This window comes from Rhamphochromis sp. 'chilingali' (genome assembly GCF_963969265.1).
Source record: "Rhamphochromis sp. 'chilingali' genome assembly, chromosome: 2".
Classification (NCBI taxonomy): domain Eukaryota; kingdom Metazoa; phylum Chordata; class Actinopteri; order Cichliformes; family Cichlidae; genus Rhamphochromis; species Rhamphochromis sp. 'chilingali'.
The window spans coordinates 20826694-20842858 of NC_137930.1; the positions used below are offsets into that span (position 1 = coordinate 20826694).

The 16165-nt window shown below is 40.9% G+C and overlaps 1 protein-coding gene across 1 annotated transcript; it reads right to left on the bottom strand.

Moving 5' to 3' along the window:
• Positions 1–1323: 1323 nt before the first annotated feature.
• Positions 1324–10634, bottom strand: LOC308392478 (uncharacterized protein). Its single transcript, XM_080875550.1, has 6 exons — positions 10354–10634; positions 9736–9920; positions 9524–9553; positions 7996–8138; positions 2564–2635; positions 1324–2037 (listed from the first exon to the last, which is right to left on the bottom strand). The coding sequence occupies exons 2-6, from the start codon at positions 9854–9856 to the stop codon at positions 2020–2022; spliced, it is 384 nt and encodes a 127-aa protein (XP_080731676.1). The 5' UTR covers positions 9857–9920; positions 10354–10634; the 3' UTR covers positions 1324–2019.
• Positions 10635–16165: the final 5531 nt, after the last annotated feature.

Genomic DNA, 16165 nt, shown 5'->3' on the forward strand with positions numbered 1-16165 from the left:
TCACCAGCCGCTTTGAGTTCTTTATATTTATACAAGGCAGGATGGATCCAGTCTTTCATGTTGTCTACATCAAATTGTGACCCTACCATCAGAATGCTGCAGTTGAAATCAAGACTCATCAGACCAGACAATGTTTTTCACATCTTCTGTTGTTCAGTTGTAGTGAACCTGTGTGAATTCCAGCTTCAGTTTCCTTTTCTTAGTTGAGAGAATTGCAACCGGTGTGGTCTTCCTGCTGTAGCCCATCTGCTCCAAGGTTAGATGTGTTTTGCCTTCAGAGATGATCTTCTGCATATCTTGGCTGTACAGTAACCAGTGGTTATTTGAGCTTTTGTTGCTTTTCTATCAGCTCGAAGCAGTCTGGTTATTTTCCTCTGACCTCTGACGTAAACATCCACAGAACTCTTTTTTGGGTCATTCTCTGAAAATCCTCGAGATAGTTGTTTGAAAATCAGGAGCTTTTGAAATACTCAAACGAGCCCATCTGCCACCAATTACCACACTGTGTTCAAAGTCACTCAAATCACCTTTCGTCCCTATTCTGAAGCTCAGTTTGAACTTCAGCAGGTCCTCTCAGCCATGTCTACATGCATAAATGCACTGAGTTGCTACCACGTAGTTGGCTGATTAGATATTAGTGTTAATGAGCAGCTGAACACCTAATGAACTGTTCCTAATGAAGTGGCTGTCATCAGGGGGACAGACTGATTTTTGTCCCACTTTCAGTGAGAAAGTGAAGATGCTTTGACATCCAGCTTGTGAACTATCAGTGTGATCATTGTTTTAACATACACTGTTATTCACATAACATCGCTCACCACAATTTTAAAAATGCTCTCAACACGTTTTTATTGTTATAGGTCAGCCAACTTACTTAAAGCTAGTCTACACACATATAGATATAGATCTATATAGATAGATTTGAATCTTTCAAATCAGATCACACTCCCTGCTACGGATTTTATTTTTTCCTGTCGTGACTACTGCGCTGTGTGTTGGCACGAGTCAGAGCTGACTTCACCGCATCCTGTTGGTGCAGAACACCGCAGCCCAGATCTTAGCTGGCACACAGATATGATTTGAACATATTACGCTGGTGCTTGCCAAATTACAGTGGCTGCCCATTATCTCCTGCATTCATTTTAAAGACGCATCTGTCACTTTTAAATAGCTTTGCCCTAATTATTCCTCAACTACTGACTAAAGGCGATTTGCCTTTTTGTTTCTTTTTACACTCTTTTATTTTAGACAATAGCTTTTTCTTTCCTTTTGTATTTAATTTGAGCAATGAAGCACAATTCTAAAAACATCATGGGTCTCACACTTTTACACATTTTATTCAACATTTAATTCCCATTAAATGAATATCAGTTCCTTACATGCTCTGGGTTTTCAAAAGTCCATCCAACATGATATAGTATATCTGTTATATCAGTGACAACTTAAAAAATATGAAAAGCACAAATAGCTCAGCACTTTATAGTCCACCGCAAAAAACAGTGACAGTATACAGACAAAAATAGAGAATATTATTCTGCTCCCATCTCAAACAGATCACTGTAAAGTGTTCATTTATATAGAGACACTTAGGTGTTTGTAGACTGCAGTATATTTCCATGTTTGAGTTACTGACATAGCCACACAGTTGACAAATATATAGACACACACGCACACGCATAGACACGCAGTGATCAGCTGGCTTTCTCAGTGGGAGGGAGTCACTGTAAATGACAGCTGGTCACAGAGGACACACACCTGAGGTCTCCTTCGAGACTGATGTTTAAAAGGCACACACCGACGCACACCAACACGTTCACGCGACATCTTTCGATCTTCACAACATTTACACGGATATTGTACAGACGTACGGGGCGGCACGGACGGAAACACGCACACACGCACGCACACCGACGCTGAGCACAGACTCCATAAAGGACCAAAACGAGGCACGACGGGACTTGGCAGAGCAACATGGAATGTTTCGATCATTTATCCTCGACAGCGACGCTCCCCAGCAGGTTATTCGTCAGAGTCCTCCTGAAACAGGCCAAAAACAATAGAGGTCTGGATTTATCATCTGGGATGCAGATGACCTCCTGCGGCGCGATCGTTTTCACCTTGAAAGATGCATGTCTGTGCAGCTTAATGACATTACATCACAGAAACTGTGCAAAGTAACGGAGATAATGTTACACCACCCATTAAATGGTTTATTTATGAACTCTGGTGGCTGTCTGGAGCTGCTCACAGTCTGTCTTTGCCTTAAGCAGGATGTAACCTTTAAGCAAGTTGCCAGCAAATGCCAAATAATATATGAACCTTTCATTTGTTTAACAGAAATGTTGATGTAATTTAAAGATTATTGTCTTGGGTATGCCAAAGACACAGCGAGTTATCGTGTCCCTGAGCTAACTATCCATTTGCTAAATATGTGTTAAAATGAATGAATAGTTTTATACCGTAATACCTCTAATAAAACTTAGGTGAGGTTACACCTGCAAGACTTTATCCAGTCAAGTGTGATTTGCAGCTAACACGGTCGGTGGGGGCAGGTGGGCCTTACCTCTGTGACATCAGCAGGGTCGATATCAACTGGTGACTCTGCCACATCCTGTACCGCTGAGGCATCGTCACTCTGGAGAAAGACCAAAGAGAAAGATTGTATTTTTATTTGTGCTCGATCTTTAAAATGCGACTGTATTTTAAATTAGAAAACAGCAAGAAAAGTGAAAGAATAAAAAACATGGTTACGCAGGTGAAATATCCTGAGCTGTAGATGTGCTACTAACTGCATCCAACTGTCATTTCAAAGAAATGAAATTTCTTCCCTGGTATTAGAGACCGGCACTCAGAACGGTGGTCACTTTGAGCAAACATGCACAGCATGGGATTATTGCTGGGGAAAAGAAAAGCTCTTTGTGTAGACTCACAGACTACACTACACATCCATAACCACTGCATGACGTCATGGGGTTACTTTTGTCCCGTGTGTGGTTCAGAATAAGTCTACAGGTGAGAAGCCAAAGGTGAGTCCTGCTCAATGGAAGCTCCAAACTGACACCTGATGCTTGTGTGACGCACAACAAAGCCAAGGTTTTTTCAGCCCTGCCCGATCACAATGTTCACACATACACACAGGCCCCAGGATGACATGTGACATAGAAAAGGTGTAGCTACTGAGGTTGTCCATTTTTTTTTTAACTCTGTTGCTTGTAGTGTGAACAAGCAACAGAGTTAACAAGCCAAACCGAAGCCTAAAGACCCGACCTTCACTTTTAAATGTACTGATATTCCCATTTCCAGTTATTCAAATTGTTAGACACAGGAAAACCTTGGAATAAGGATATGATAATGGGCGCGATTGCACTATTTTTGCTTGGAGCCATTTTTAAGATCTGACACAATTTAATTACATCAAATTATATTTCTTTGACACCTTTGTCCAAAACAAATTACAGTCATTACGTTCATTGTAACTACACCGGCTGCATCCTCCGCATTTGTGACCCACATATGCTGTGGGACTACAGTACCTCTGAGTGATCCCTTGAGCCTGCTTTTGTGTCTGCAGAAGGAATATTACATGACTGAAAGTTTGGCAAAAGTAATTTAAAAGGACGTGTGAGGACATTTCTGTACAGTTTTCTACAGTCATCTATCTGAATATTTCAAATAAAAAAAATATTTGGGGTGGACTGACAGCATCAGCCCCTACGTGTTCTGCGTCTCACAAAATCAACAGGAACCTGTTGATTTTGTTAATGAGTCACAAAATCCACTATGGAGGAGGTCAGGATGAAGTGGTGGGTCAGCAAAACATTTATCTTCTTCCAGCAATTAACATTGAGTTTTTAAAGCTGCTGTGCCTGTGACACAGACTCAATTTAACCATGAAAATGAAGCTTCTGTAATTGTGGTTATTCTCATTTAAAATCTTCAGACGACCAATGAGTTGATCTGAAGTGGCGGCCTTCTAATTCATCTGTGTGTGACTGAGCTAAAAACTTTGAAAAGTATAAAACAAAAAGACTGAACGTAAACAGCGTGCACAGTTCACTGTGCTGCAGCTTTGTTCGCGGATGCATTCATTCATGCTCATTTCACAACTTTCATTACGAGCGGCGGTCACTGTGATTGCTAAAAGCGGGACAAGGACGAGGCGTGAAACGCTAATGAAGACTGGGCGAGGGGTGGGTGATGCCTCCTATTTTCCCTTGATTGCGCTGTGCCATTGAACTGACCTTCCTTAATGGGGAGTGGTCACAGTGCACTGAGATGAAAGGCTGATGTGAGGTGCTCCAGTTACTGGACCCTGTCCTCCTGCTGTTGCATTTAACACCACCCATCAAGCCTCCATCTGTTCCCCTTATGGAGCCGGAGACATTCACTGTAACAGTGAATTCTACCTTGTGTGTTTGCTGCGATCAGACTCAACTTTGGGCAAAAGTTTTACACAGAAATTTGCTTCATATATCTCAGTGAAGCAATATTGTGCGAATCTACTAAAGTGATAGCTCTCTAGGGACCACGTTGTGTTGTTTCAGAGCCATTTTCAAGCAAAAACTGCTTTACGTGAAACGGCAGCTTTTATCACACGCGGCTGAAAAGATTTCATCAATAAGATGTGTTTATTGAGACCATTTTCCCCTCTGCCCTACGCCACGTTTTCTACTACGCTGCCCACCCTCGCCTCATTTTCTTCTCCCACTATCCTCATCACTTTTCTCTTGTCATGATATGACTCACCAGCAGATGATGAATTGGCGGAACAACCAGATGAGGAGATTAATCAAAACTCAGCATCCCACCATCCTCTGTTTGTGGATCTGTGTGTGTCTGTGTGTATGTATCAGCTAAAGGAGGGAATCGCTCAACCTGGCATCAATTTTTAAATAAAATCAATATTAATGAAGTTTAATGGCTGAGCCGGCTGGAAATGACGCTTAAATGAGGACAATCTGATGCTCTCTTCTTTCTAGTTTCTCACTGGGAAAAGTGTGTGTGTGTGTGTGTGTGTGTGTGTGTGTGTGTGTGGGTAGGTAGGTAGGTAGGTAGATAGATAGATAGATAGATAGATAGATAGATAGATAGATACTTTATTAATCTCACAATAAAGTAAAAATAAGGGTGGCAAAAATGTACATGTGCACTATAAATCTAAAGTCAATTTCAAGAAGGTATAACAGAAGTACAGAAGTCTACATGTGGAATGTTATGCCTGACAGGTGAGTTCACCTGACACTGAAAAAGAAAAGTTATTGTACAGACACATTGGAAGCATGGTTGGTTGAATGTGTGTGTGTAGTTACAGTGTGCAGAAATGTATATGTACGATTCTTCCTTTAGACTGAATATTTATCTCGCTGCTTCAATAAACAACTTCTGTGAAAGATGAAAGGTGTTGCCGGCCAATTCTGTCTTTTCATAAAAAAATCAGATGCTCTAGGTTTTTTTTTTTTTTTGCCAGCAACAAAAGATGAAAGCATTAAAAAAAAGCTGCAGAAAAACCCTTTCTACCCTTTTAGTTGTCGCCACCGGCAGGAGAAATCGCTCAATGATTTCTTTGGTATCTTATCTTTCCACTGGGTACTTATTTGCTAATCACGGCCAATTAAGGCTGATTTAAAGAAATGTGTGCATGTGTGTGCATGCTGTTGTTAAATTGCTGTTATGGATTCTCCCGTGTTTCATAACTAATTAAGGGAAGAGAGAGCATCACAACAAACGTTCGACAAAGTCTCTGCGTTGCCCTGGGAAATATTTGGCCGGCTTGTTATTTCCTGCTGCTCGCAGCAGCGTTATGAGAGAGGAGGATAATTATTGCAGGCAAATTTAATGCTGCCGTCAGAAAAGCACAATTTAACACCTTATTAATCCAGATATATAACAGTGTAAGTTCAGGAGAGTGTAACTGCTGTGTGTTGACAACAAAAGTGGTGACAGCTTTTTTTCTTTCCTTTTCTGCTGCTTATGCTGAAGTTTGTCTTTTCGAGTGCTAAAGAGTTGCAACGTTAATGTGAGCTGATGTGAAGCAGAAGTGCAAAAGTGAAGATCTAAAGTTGCAATTAAAGGTGACTGACACGTTTAATTTTGCTGTTTCTGTTCAGGGATTCTCGCAAAAACACATTAAGATCTAACAGCGTTGACAAATGTTAAGTATTTACTTTTTTTTTTAGGAATAACTTGTGAAAGTAATTAAAAAGAGCCATTAGCTTCACTTTTCTGACCATGTTTACTTTATTTTCGGTGTGCTGCTGTATTATCTTTGTCCCATCAATGTATATGAAGAACCTAGACACACTAATGCTGACGCTTAAAAGTGAAATCAATTCGGAAGTGACTTAAACCTTTTTCACGGCCAGCAGGGGGCGACTTGTCTGGTTAAAGAAGTCTGACTGTCTAGAAGCCTATGGGAAAATGCATTGACCTCAGCTAACACTATCCTAATCAGATAATTGTCTCAAACCTTATTTTCAAGTCATTTTTAATTTGCCATGGTGTTTATTTTCAAAGTATGGGTCAATTTAAAGTAAAATATGAAGTAAAATAAGGGCATGATTTATGTTCTCAGTCAAGCCTTCCTCTTTCCTGTGACATCAGATAAAAAAATACAACAAACTACATGCTACAGTAATGTATCATGGGTTAATAGTTAACTTTTTCTATGCAGGTGTAAGATTGCGACATTAACACAACCATAAGATTTTGTTCCAAAGCGCTTTTAGTGAAATCAAAAGGCTACTTGTAATTTCAGAAAAAATTTGTCTTAACTGGTGGTTTAGGCCCTACCCATACAAAAGTTGCTCTCAAAATCTCAGTCTTAAGGCAAAGAGAGAGATGTATAAAAAGACGGTGGCAAAATACACAATCACAGAACCCACTGAAAGGGCAGAAGAAGAGTCATACTTTATATTTGACTTGTGTCTCAGCAGTAAATGGTTTGCTACGGTAAACCGCCTTCGCCTTTTCCTCCTACTGTGACAAACGAAGGCCAGACTGACTGATGAAAAACACAGGAAAACTAACAATATGTAACACCTTCCATTTCAGAGAAGAAATATGAGAATTGATGACAAATGACTCAAGGTCAGGAGGCCATTTGGCACAGTAATGGGTTATGGCTTGCGACCACAGCATGAAATGGAGGGATGTGCTGGGCTCCAAATGACATTTCCTGCGGTGTGTTTTAACTGCGTGCATATAGGGTATATTGATTTGGCCGTGGGGAAGCGTAAGCATCCATAATGTTCGGTCATGCATGCTAAAATTAAAATTCTAAGACACATGGATGTGTTATGACTGGAAATTGCAAAATTATCAAAAATTTCTTGGTGAGGAAAAGAAAAGTCTGGAAAACTCCAGAGTCCCTTGGAATTTGTCTTATCACTTATCATCTTGTAATTGTAATGTCTAAAACTCAAACCCTGAAGACCTAAAAGTAATAAGTAGTACAACACAAAATTTAATGTCATTCATCCGTCCATCCATTCTCTTCCACTTATTCGATTCAGGGTCGTGGGTGGAGCCTATCCCAGCTTCCATAGGGCGAGGTACATCAATTTATTTAGCCACGCTATCATACATGCTAATGTTTGTGGTCTTCGTCATAGCATGAAACAAGGAGGTTGTATCCTTAATTTGTATAGTTCCATCTGTCAGATGATGGTTTAAAATTGGTGTAACTGTGTAATCACGGTCTGTGTTTGTGCTACCTATTAGCTTTGGGTATTCAATGCTGGAGTTATATATACCGACTGTATTGAGAAGATTGCATCCTCTTCAGAGACTGCAATATCTAAAACTTTGTAAACCACACCGTTTTATATACATATATATACCTGAGCTATGCACCAGATCCAACCCCAAAGATCAAACCAGTGATCTTTAGCTCTTTAGGCAAATTTGTAACCCACACTGCAGACTCTATATACGTGTCTTACATATCGTAATATCAGTTCTTATACTGATATAGAAAAACACAGTCTTCTTTCTTACCTGTTTGGCTGGGTCCTTCTTGACCAGTCCGGTGGCAGCGGCGATGGTGCCCGCGCCCTCCACGGTTTTCTGGGCCACGGCAGTAACTCCAGTAACCACTGCTCCACCCACTTGAGAAACTCCAGACACTGTTTTACCTGCAACTGTAGGGAAAGGAGGAGAATAGAGGATGTATCTCTATAGAGCCACAACAATATGCACACACACACACACACACACACATATGTGTGTGTGTGTGTGTGTGTGTGTGTGTGTGTGTGCGTGTGTGTGCATATATGAACAAGATCCAGAAAGGCCACTGCCTTCTCTGGGTGTGACCTTGTTTGATAGCACATCTAACTTGCACATCTGGACGATATCTTTTTTGAAATTGTCTTGCTTATTTCTGCAAGATAATCCCAGAACACACTGTCACACTAGTAAAAAAAAACAAAACAAACAAAAACAAATTCTTGATGGAAAGAATGGGAACACTTTTTACTTCCAAAACTACAGCAATTACATTTGTTTAGTGGCAACAGTATGTCCCAGTCAACTGTTGCCAATGATAATTTTCTTTGGTGTAAATAAACGTACTTGCTTTGCCTGCGGTGTTATTTAAAACAGGATCATCACCTGACATATCATTTGGTTGACAGGCCAACTTTGGGAGCTGGCTGCAAGCTTTCTCATTCAAAAGCTTTCTCTGTGACGTATCCAGTCTTCAACAGCGTTCCTGTATGCATCTTGCAGAGTGTTTTTAGTGAGATCTCTTTGTGAAATTAAGATTGAAAATGTCATTAACAATTGACATGTGGGCCGCCAAGCACCAAACCTTCTGCTGTCTGTTTGATGTCTTGCTTAAGTATTCCCTACAGCAACACTGGAAAAACCCAATGTTGGCCCACAATTTAAACATGAGGAATTTGTAATGCTAATTTGTGACTTTGCAAAACAGTTAAGAACTGTTCAGATTGCCGTGTAGTCAACTCTGAGGTGATGTTTGCTTTGTCTTGATTGGCAGTGAGCCAAAATGTGGCTTACAGGGATGCAGCAGTGCTACATGGGATAATTAGTCAAGTCGTGGGTACTCATAGGACATTAGATTGGTCTGTGCGGACCACCTGAAAGCAGATTATCAGATCATCTAATGTGCATCGCTTAGTCCCACTGGAAGCAAAGATCCCTTGTCCACCTTCACAATAAATGAGACATCACGCTGTTGTGTTTTCCTCTCATAATCCCACCTGCCTACAAAAGCACAGCCATTTCCCTGAATGCCTACAGCAGACGGCCTCCTTCTGCTTCTCTGTATTTCATGTATGAGAAATGGCAAGGCATAGCCTGTGGGGGATTAGGCGGTTTGTGTTGAGTTAAACAGTGAAATATAACCCCAACCTACAGAGTTACAGTACAGCTCTCTTACTGACCACCTGTGGATTTGGATAGATTACATTTTCTAACAGCTTGAGCCAAACCAAAAGTCAGACTGAATTCAGAAAACGGGTAAAGTCATGCAGAGAGGCAGTGAAATAATGTATGCTGTTACCTGTTGTGACTCCGTCCTTTGTTTTAGTACCTGTAACAACATACAGGTGGAGGTCAATTAGAAATATAACCCACAAGTCCCCTGTTGAATTCAGTAATCAGCCTATAATAGAAGTAATTATACTAATATTAGTGAATTAGTAGCATTGGAAAGGTCCCGTCGATTTTTTTCTGGCAACACTGTCACCAATAAAATTAAAATCCAGAACTCACCGACATACATAACCCCGTCTTTCGTCATCTCAGCCGCTCCGGTCACTCCCTGCTTGGTTTTCTCGGCCGCTGCCACGACCCCGTCCTTGGCTTTAGAGAAACCCTTCATTAACGCGTCCATGGCTGCTCGATTGGCTCCCGATGTATTTATTTATTTATTTTACGCACACACAGCTGTGAGGGTGCTGAAAACAGGAACAGTGAGAAAGCACACTGGGATGAAATGAAACGCCCGATATTAAAAAGAAAGAAACACACACACGATGCCACCGCCCTTCTTCTTTTCCCTCCGACAGGTTTGCCAAGCCAATATCGCCGGCTGAAATATTTGTGCAAATGTGGGGTTCAGCCCATACAGGCAGCTGTGCTCTGAGGCTGCTGGAAATCCCACCTGTAGGAACTGCTGGTCACAGCCTTTGTTAAGCATCCATGAATGGATGAATGGATTTTACTATAAATTGAAATAACCGGAATAGAGAACGGATCTATTGTGTTGGAGTGTGTGATAAAAATGCATAAATAACTAAATAACTGTGTAGATGTTAGCAGTATCAAACGGACGATTTTAACACATTTTAAGATAAGGGCGATGGATACACGAGCTGTGGGTTCACGCACCTGTTTGCTTCAACTTCCTCTGAGGAGAGAGAGAAGGTGCTGAATCTTCCGGGATGACAGTGAAGCTTCACCCAAAGAGCAGGAGAAGAGGGGTGTAAAATAAAAGGACGGGTTATTGTCTCCAAACTTCAACTTGTCTAAAGACAACGGCTAAAACAGACCGACGAAGGGACGACGACAGACAGACGGGTTCGACGGGCGCCTCCTGCAGACGAAGGAGAAGGAGCGATTAAACCCCGCGATGCTTACGAGAGACCAGAGACGCTCCACTGCCTGTCTGTAACACGCTCACTCACTCACTCACTCACACACACACACACACACACTCACACACACACACACACACACACACACACACACACACACACACACACACACACACACACACACACACACACACACAGATTACGTAGCGCTTTCTGCACGTAGGTTGCCCACAGCGTGTAGGTGCAGCAGGCTCTTTAAAAATCTCCAGTCGGCTCAATACATCTGTGGCCAAACTACCAATTAGTGGCAGTGCAATTATGCAAGAGAACACTGGTGGGCTTTTCACTGTGAGCACCATGTTAACTGCAGCTGCACAGCTGGTCCGTCATCAACTGTTTGCATTGGAGGCCTAAATCGCCCCCCCCCCCCCCCCCTCCCCAATTTTTACTTTATTTTAAAAAATGTTTTTCGCTTTTGTTTAAGTAAAAATTATAGAATCAAATAGCCTATGATTTGTAAATAATAGGTGTGGGTATTTGCAGGAAGTTAGGGTTGGCCCACTTTGTGAATGCTGCTGTAAGTGCCTTTAAAATCCATTATCCGTTTAAAAACTCACACTTCTAACTTATGACGCGATTATTTGATCCTTTGTGAGGAGACATTGCCTCATTGGAAAGAGAGTTCGGTTTAATGGATGAAAAACGTGTAACATATAACTTCATAATTACCATAAAATAAATGAAAAGGAAAAGAAGGTCTGCACATCAGCAGTAATTGTCCTTTGTTCTAACTGATTATAACTGATCTAGAAAGCACTGCTAAGATTTGAAACCTTTAGTCCTCAACAAAAGGTGCATTATTATTATTTTGTAAGTGCTACCATTAGGGTTTCCATGTCTGCCATTAACAAAAACACAACAAAAAAACCTCCAAAACCAAGCAGTAACACTTCAAATGTGACTTCGTGAGAACTTCATGTTTTTTTGTTATACAAGTACTCTTTATGTTCCTCTTTAAAAATAAAGCTCCAATGAATCAAAAGTTAATAGGTTAATTGTAAGATGTTGATGAATGGATATGCCGCTTGGATTGTTAACAATCACACGACATGACTGTGCTGTTAGAATTAGACCTGGAAGTCTTTGTTTTCATTATATCATGTATAGCAAAAGTGCAGACGAGCTACAACTTCCAGCACAAGAAAAACAAACATTCAGTCATTTACACAGCAAATACATGTACATACATATATACATATATCTAAATAGTCTATTCTTTATTCTTCTCATTAAACCCTTCCTGAGGTGAAATAGAAGGTATGGACAAATAAGGCAGGAGTTCATTCACACTCCAGAAGGGAAACAAATACAAGAAATAAATGGATGTATCAGCAAATGAGCCGTGCTGAAATGCAGATGCACAGTTGCACAATTGTGATTCACAGTGAAATCTTCAGAATTATACAACGTGAGTTGGATGTTCGTCTTGTAACCGGAAGGTTGTCGGTTCGAGCCCCGGCTCGGACAGTCTCGGTTGTTGTGTCCTTGGGCAAGACACTTCGCCTACCGCCTACTGGTGTTGGCCAGAGGGGCCGATGGTGCGATATGGCAGCCTTGCCTCTGTCAGTCTGCCCCAGGGCAGCTGTGGCTACAACTGTAGCTTGCCTCCACCAGTGTATGAATGTGAGAGTGAATGAATAGTGGAATTGTAAAGCACTTTGAGGGCCCCGAAAAGCGCTATATAAATGCAATCCATTATTATTATTATTATTAACTTCTCCATCTAATGCACACGTGGTCTCAATCTAATATAAACAGGGAGATATTTCTGACGTCGCAGAAAAAGCTTAAAATAACTACATTCAAACAAATAATTATCACTTATCCCCAGGTTTTCCTAAGCTACAGTGTGCACAATCGTCTGGCATATTCAGCACCATTAAATCTTCCAATAATTACAGGAACTCCATGTGAACCTCACAAAATAACTCACCAGCTATGATTATCTGTAAAAATGCCAGATTTCCAGTTTTTCTTCAGGATCTCGCATATCCTTATCTCATCTGCTGCTTTTACACACCTTTCATTCACCACAAGAATAACAAGTACCAATATGTTGTTTTCATGGCTGTAAAACATAAGTGATTATTCATTTACCAATAACAAAGATCCTGTAAAGACTCTATGCTAGAATACTATATTAACATATATAAATAGTTCTCATTAGATTGTTTAAAAGGATGCATTAGTGCTTTCCATTTCCTTTTAATCTATGACCTTAGCATTATGCTATCTCTGTGTTTACTTTTCATGATGTGTCTTCCTGTCTGTGTCAGCAGTTCTGCTCTGTTTGGCTAAATTTGGTTTTTTCAATACATCGATCACGAATGAGACCTCCAGAAGTGACATTAAACATAAACAATATGCACTTTTTTGCTGAAATATTAGTCAAAGCAAGTATTTGTACAGCAAATTTCACATACAAAGTGCTTCGCTCAAGCCATTAAGATCATGCAGGGAGATATGAAGACAGTGGTTTGCAGTTTATGTTCAGGTCTCAGAGGCATGTTTATCATTTGTTTAGTATGAGCACAAAGAAATGGCACGAAATGTCTCAGTGAAGCCATAAACAGCCACACCCATAAACTACAGTCACATGTATCGCCAGCTTATTCTTTACAAAAACATTTTATATATATATATATATATATATATATATAAAAAAAAAAAAAAACACCCAGCACGCCCCTGCGGGCGGTTTATCCTTCAAGCTCGGGTCCTCTACCAGAGGCCTGGGAGCTTGAGGGTCCTGCGCAGTATCTTAGCTGTTCCCAGGACTGCGCTCTTCTGGACAGAGATCTCCGATGTTGTTCCCGGGATCTGCTGGAGCCACTCGCCTATCTTGGGAGTCACCGCACCTAGTGCTCCGATTACCACGGGGACCACCGTTACCTTCACCCTCCACATCCTCTCGAGCTCTTCTCTGAGCCCTTGGTATTTCTCCAGCTTCTCGTGTTCCTTCTTCCTGATATTGCTGTCATTCGGAACCGCTACATCGATCACTACGGCCGTCTTCTTCTGTTTGTCTACCACCACTATGTCCGGTTGGTTAGCCACCACCATTTTGTCCGTCTGTATCTGGAAGTCCCACAGGATCTTAGCTCGGTCATTCTCCACCACCCTTGGGGGCATCTCCCATTTTGACCTCGGGACTTCCAGGTTATACTCGGCACAGATGTTCCTGTACACTATGCCGGCCACTTGGTTATGGCGTTCCATGTATGCCTTGCCTGCTAGCATCTTGCACCCTGCTGTTATGTGCTGGATTGTCTCTGGGGCATCTTTACACAGCCTGCACCTGGGGTCTTGCCTGGTGTGATAGACCCCAGTCTCTATGGATCTTGTGCTCAGAGCTTGTTCTTGTGCTGCCATGATTAGTGCCTCTGTGCTGTCTTTCAGTCCAGCTTTGTCCAGCCACTGGTAGGATTTCTGGATATCAGCCACCTCCTCTATCTGCCGGTGGTACATACCGTGCATATATATATATATATATATATATATATATATATATATATATATATATATATATATATATATATATATATATATATATATATATATATATATATATATATATATATATAAAATATATATAAAACATAAGAAAAAAGTAAAGCGAGACTTATGCCCACTCACACTACTATATAACAAAGAAAAGAACTTGGTGCAAGTATTTTTGATGCTGTGAAAAGTTCTTCTCAATCTTATGATAAAATGTACTCTGATACTCATAAAAATAAGCACGCAGTGCAAACATGAACATAGCGCAATGAAACAAAGTAAAGGAAAAAAAACAGGAAATCAAACAGTACAATTTCTATTCTGAGTGACAAATAACTCCTTTGAGTTTCAACAGTGATGGCGAAATGTGTCAGAACATGTCAGGAAAGCTTGGGTACTTTCTCAACTTGAAGAAAATAATTTACATAAACCTGTTCTTACCTCTCTGATCACTGACACACTAGTCTGTAATCTAGTGCTATTATTAGCAATGCAGCTTCAAACGATCCAGTAGGACCCTCAGAGGTGATGTATATAAACTCCATTGCAGAGCAATGAGAGAAATTCTTTTTACAACTTTCAATATTATAAGGGTGTAACAACAAACACTGTCATGGTTATGGAAATATGATCAGGGTAAGGAAGTTCTCACTGGATACAGAGGACACGGTCTCCTGCATTAACAGCTGACCTTAAGTATGAGGAGCTACTGTGGAAAATCAGTCTGGGTAGATGGACTTTTCAAGTCTGATCGTCTCCTTTATTTACGAAATAAATGAAGGAGCTGGGGTGCATCATAGGAACATGACTACGTGCACAAAGACACAAAACAGCTTCATATTTTCTATTAAACTTACTTCTAACCTCTCTAATGTCTCCTCAGCAGAAGTATCGCTGTCCTCAGAACATCACAGATGATTGCGCATGAAACGTACTGAATTAAATCAAACCCAATAAGTAAATAAATGGTAAATGGCCTGTATTTATATAGCGCTTTTCTAGTCCCTAAGGATCCCAAAGCGCTTTACATATCCAGTCATCCACCCATTCACACACACATTCACACACTGGTGATGGTAAGCTACATTGTAGCCACAGCCACCCTGGGGCGCACTGACAGAGGCGAGGCTGCCGGACACTGGCGCCACCAGGCCCTCTGACCACCACCAGTAGGCAACAGGTGAAGTGTCTTGCCCAAGGACACAACGACCGAGACTGTCCAAGCTGGGGCTCGAACCGGCAACCTTCCGATTACAAGGCGAACTCCCAACTCTTGAGCCACGATCGCCCCTTAAGGTTATACCACTTGTTTATTAAGAAACTTTCTATCGCAGTGCCATCAAATATAAGTGCCGGGACACTGAGAGCTGGTTGGGTAACCTCTTTCAAATTCTGGGTGGTGTCAAATATTCTGAAATGTTCTATTTTAAAGTTTTAAACAGCAAAGTGCTGCATTTGAAGCACCTCCTTTGCACATCTGTCTTTTACAGCAGATATGTGAATAGACATGTACATACTGAAGCCTCTTACTATCTTTCCACATAGATCTGAAATCTGACAACCTGTAGATGGCTGAGAAACTGCAGACATATTTTCCTCTCAAAATAGTATTCCCGAGCACGTCTGTATGACTTACTTGTTAACTTTTAATTATTGAAATGAAGCAAATGATTTTCTGTTTATTTTTTATTCTTTTCAGTCGACCCTTACTGCAAATTGTCTGCAACAATCTTGTGGTTGTTGCTAAGGGTTTAATTAGTGTGGCTTGTTACGGTGCCATTGTGTCCGTGTACTGCACAGTCCTGACAAACAGTAATAAAGTGAAACTCAAAAGTGAGTGCTGGAATTGAAAGAAATAGTTTATAACAAAGAGTCGTTAATCCAAAGATCTATCGCTTTAGCTAAGAGGACTGCCTACAAAACTCAAAATGTTAAATTATGACAAAGGCATGCCAATTGTCCCCTTGATAACAATTTGTGATAAAGCACAGAGAAATCAGTGTTTTCCTAAACTTGGCATCTCCGCCTTGGGAAACCAGATGGCC

Coding starts and splice junctions, on each gene's coding strand:
- LOC308392478 (XM_080875550.1), bottom strand. CDS start 9,856: ATGGACGCGTTAATGAAGGGTTTCTCTAAAGCCAAGGACGGGGTCGTG. Junction 9,554..9,735: donor AGACGGGGTTATGTATGTCG/GTGAGTTCTGGA, acceptor ATGTTGTTACAG/GTACTAAAACAAAGGACGGA. Junction 2,636..7,995: donor AGAAGGACCCAGCCAAACAG/GTAAGAAAGAAG, acceptor GTCTTTCTCCAG/AGTGACGATGCCTCAGCGGT.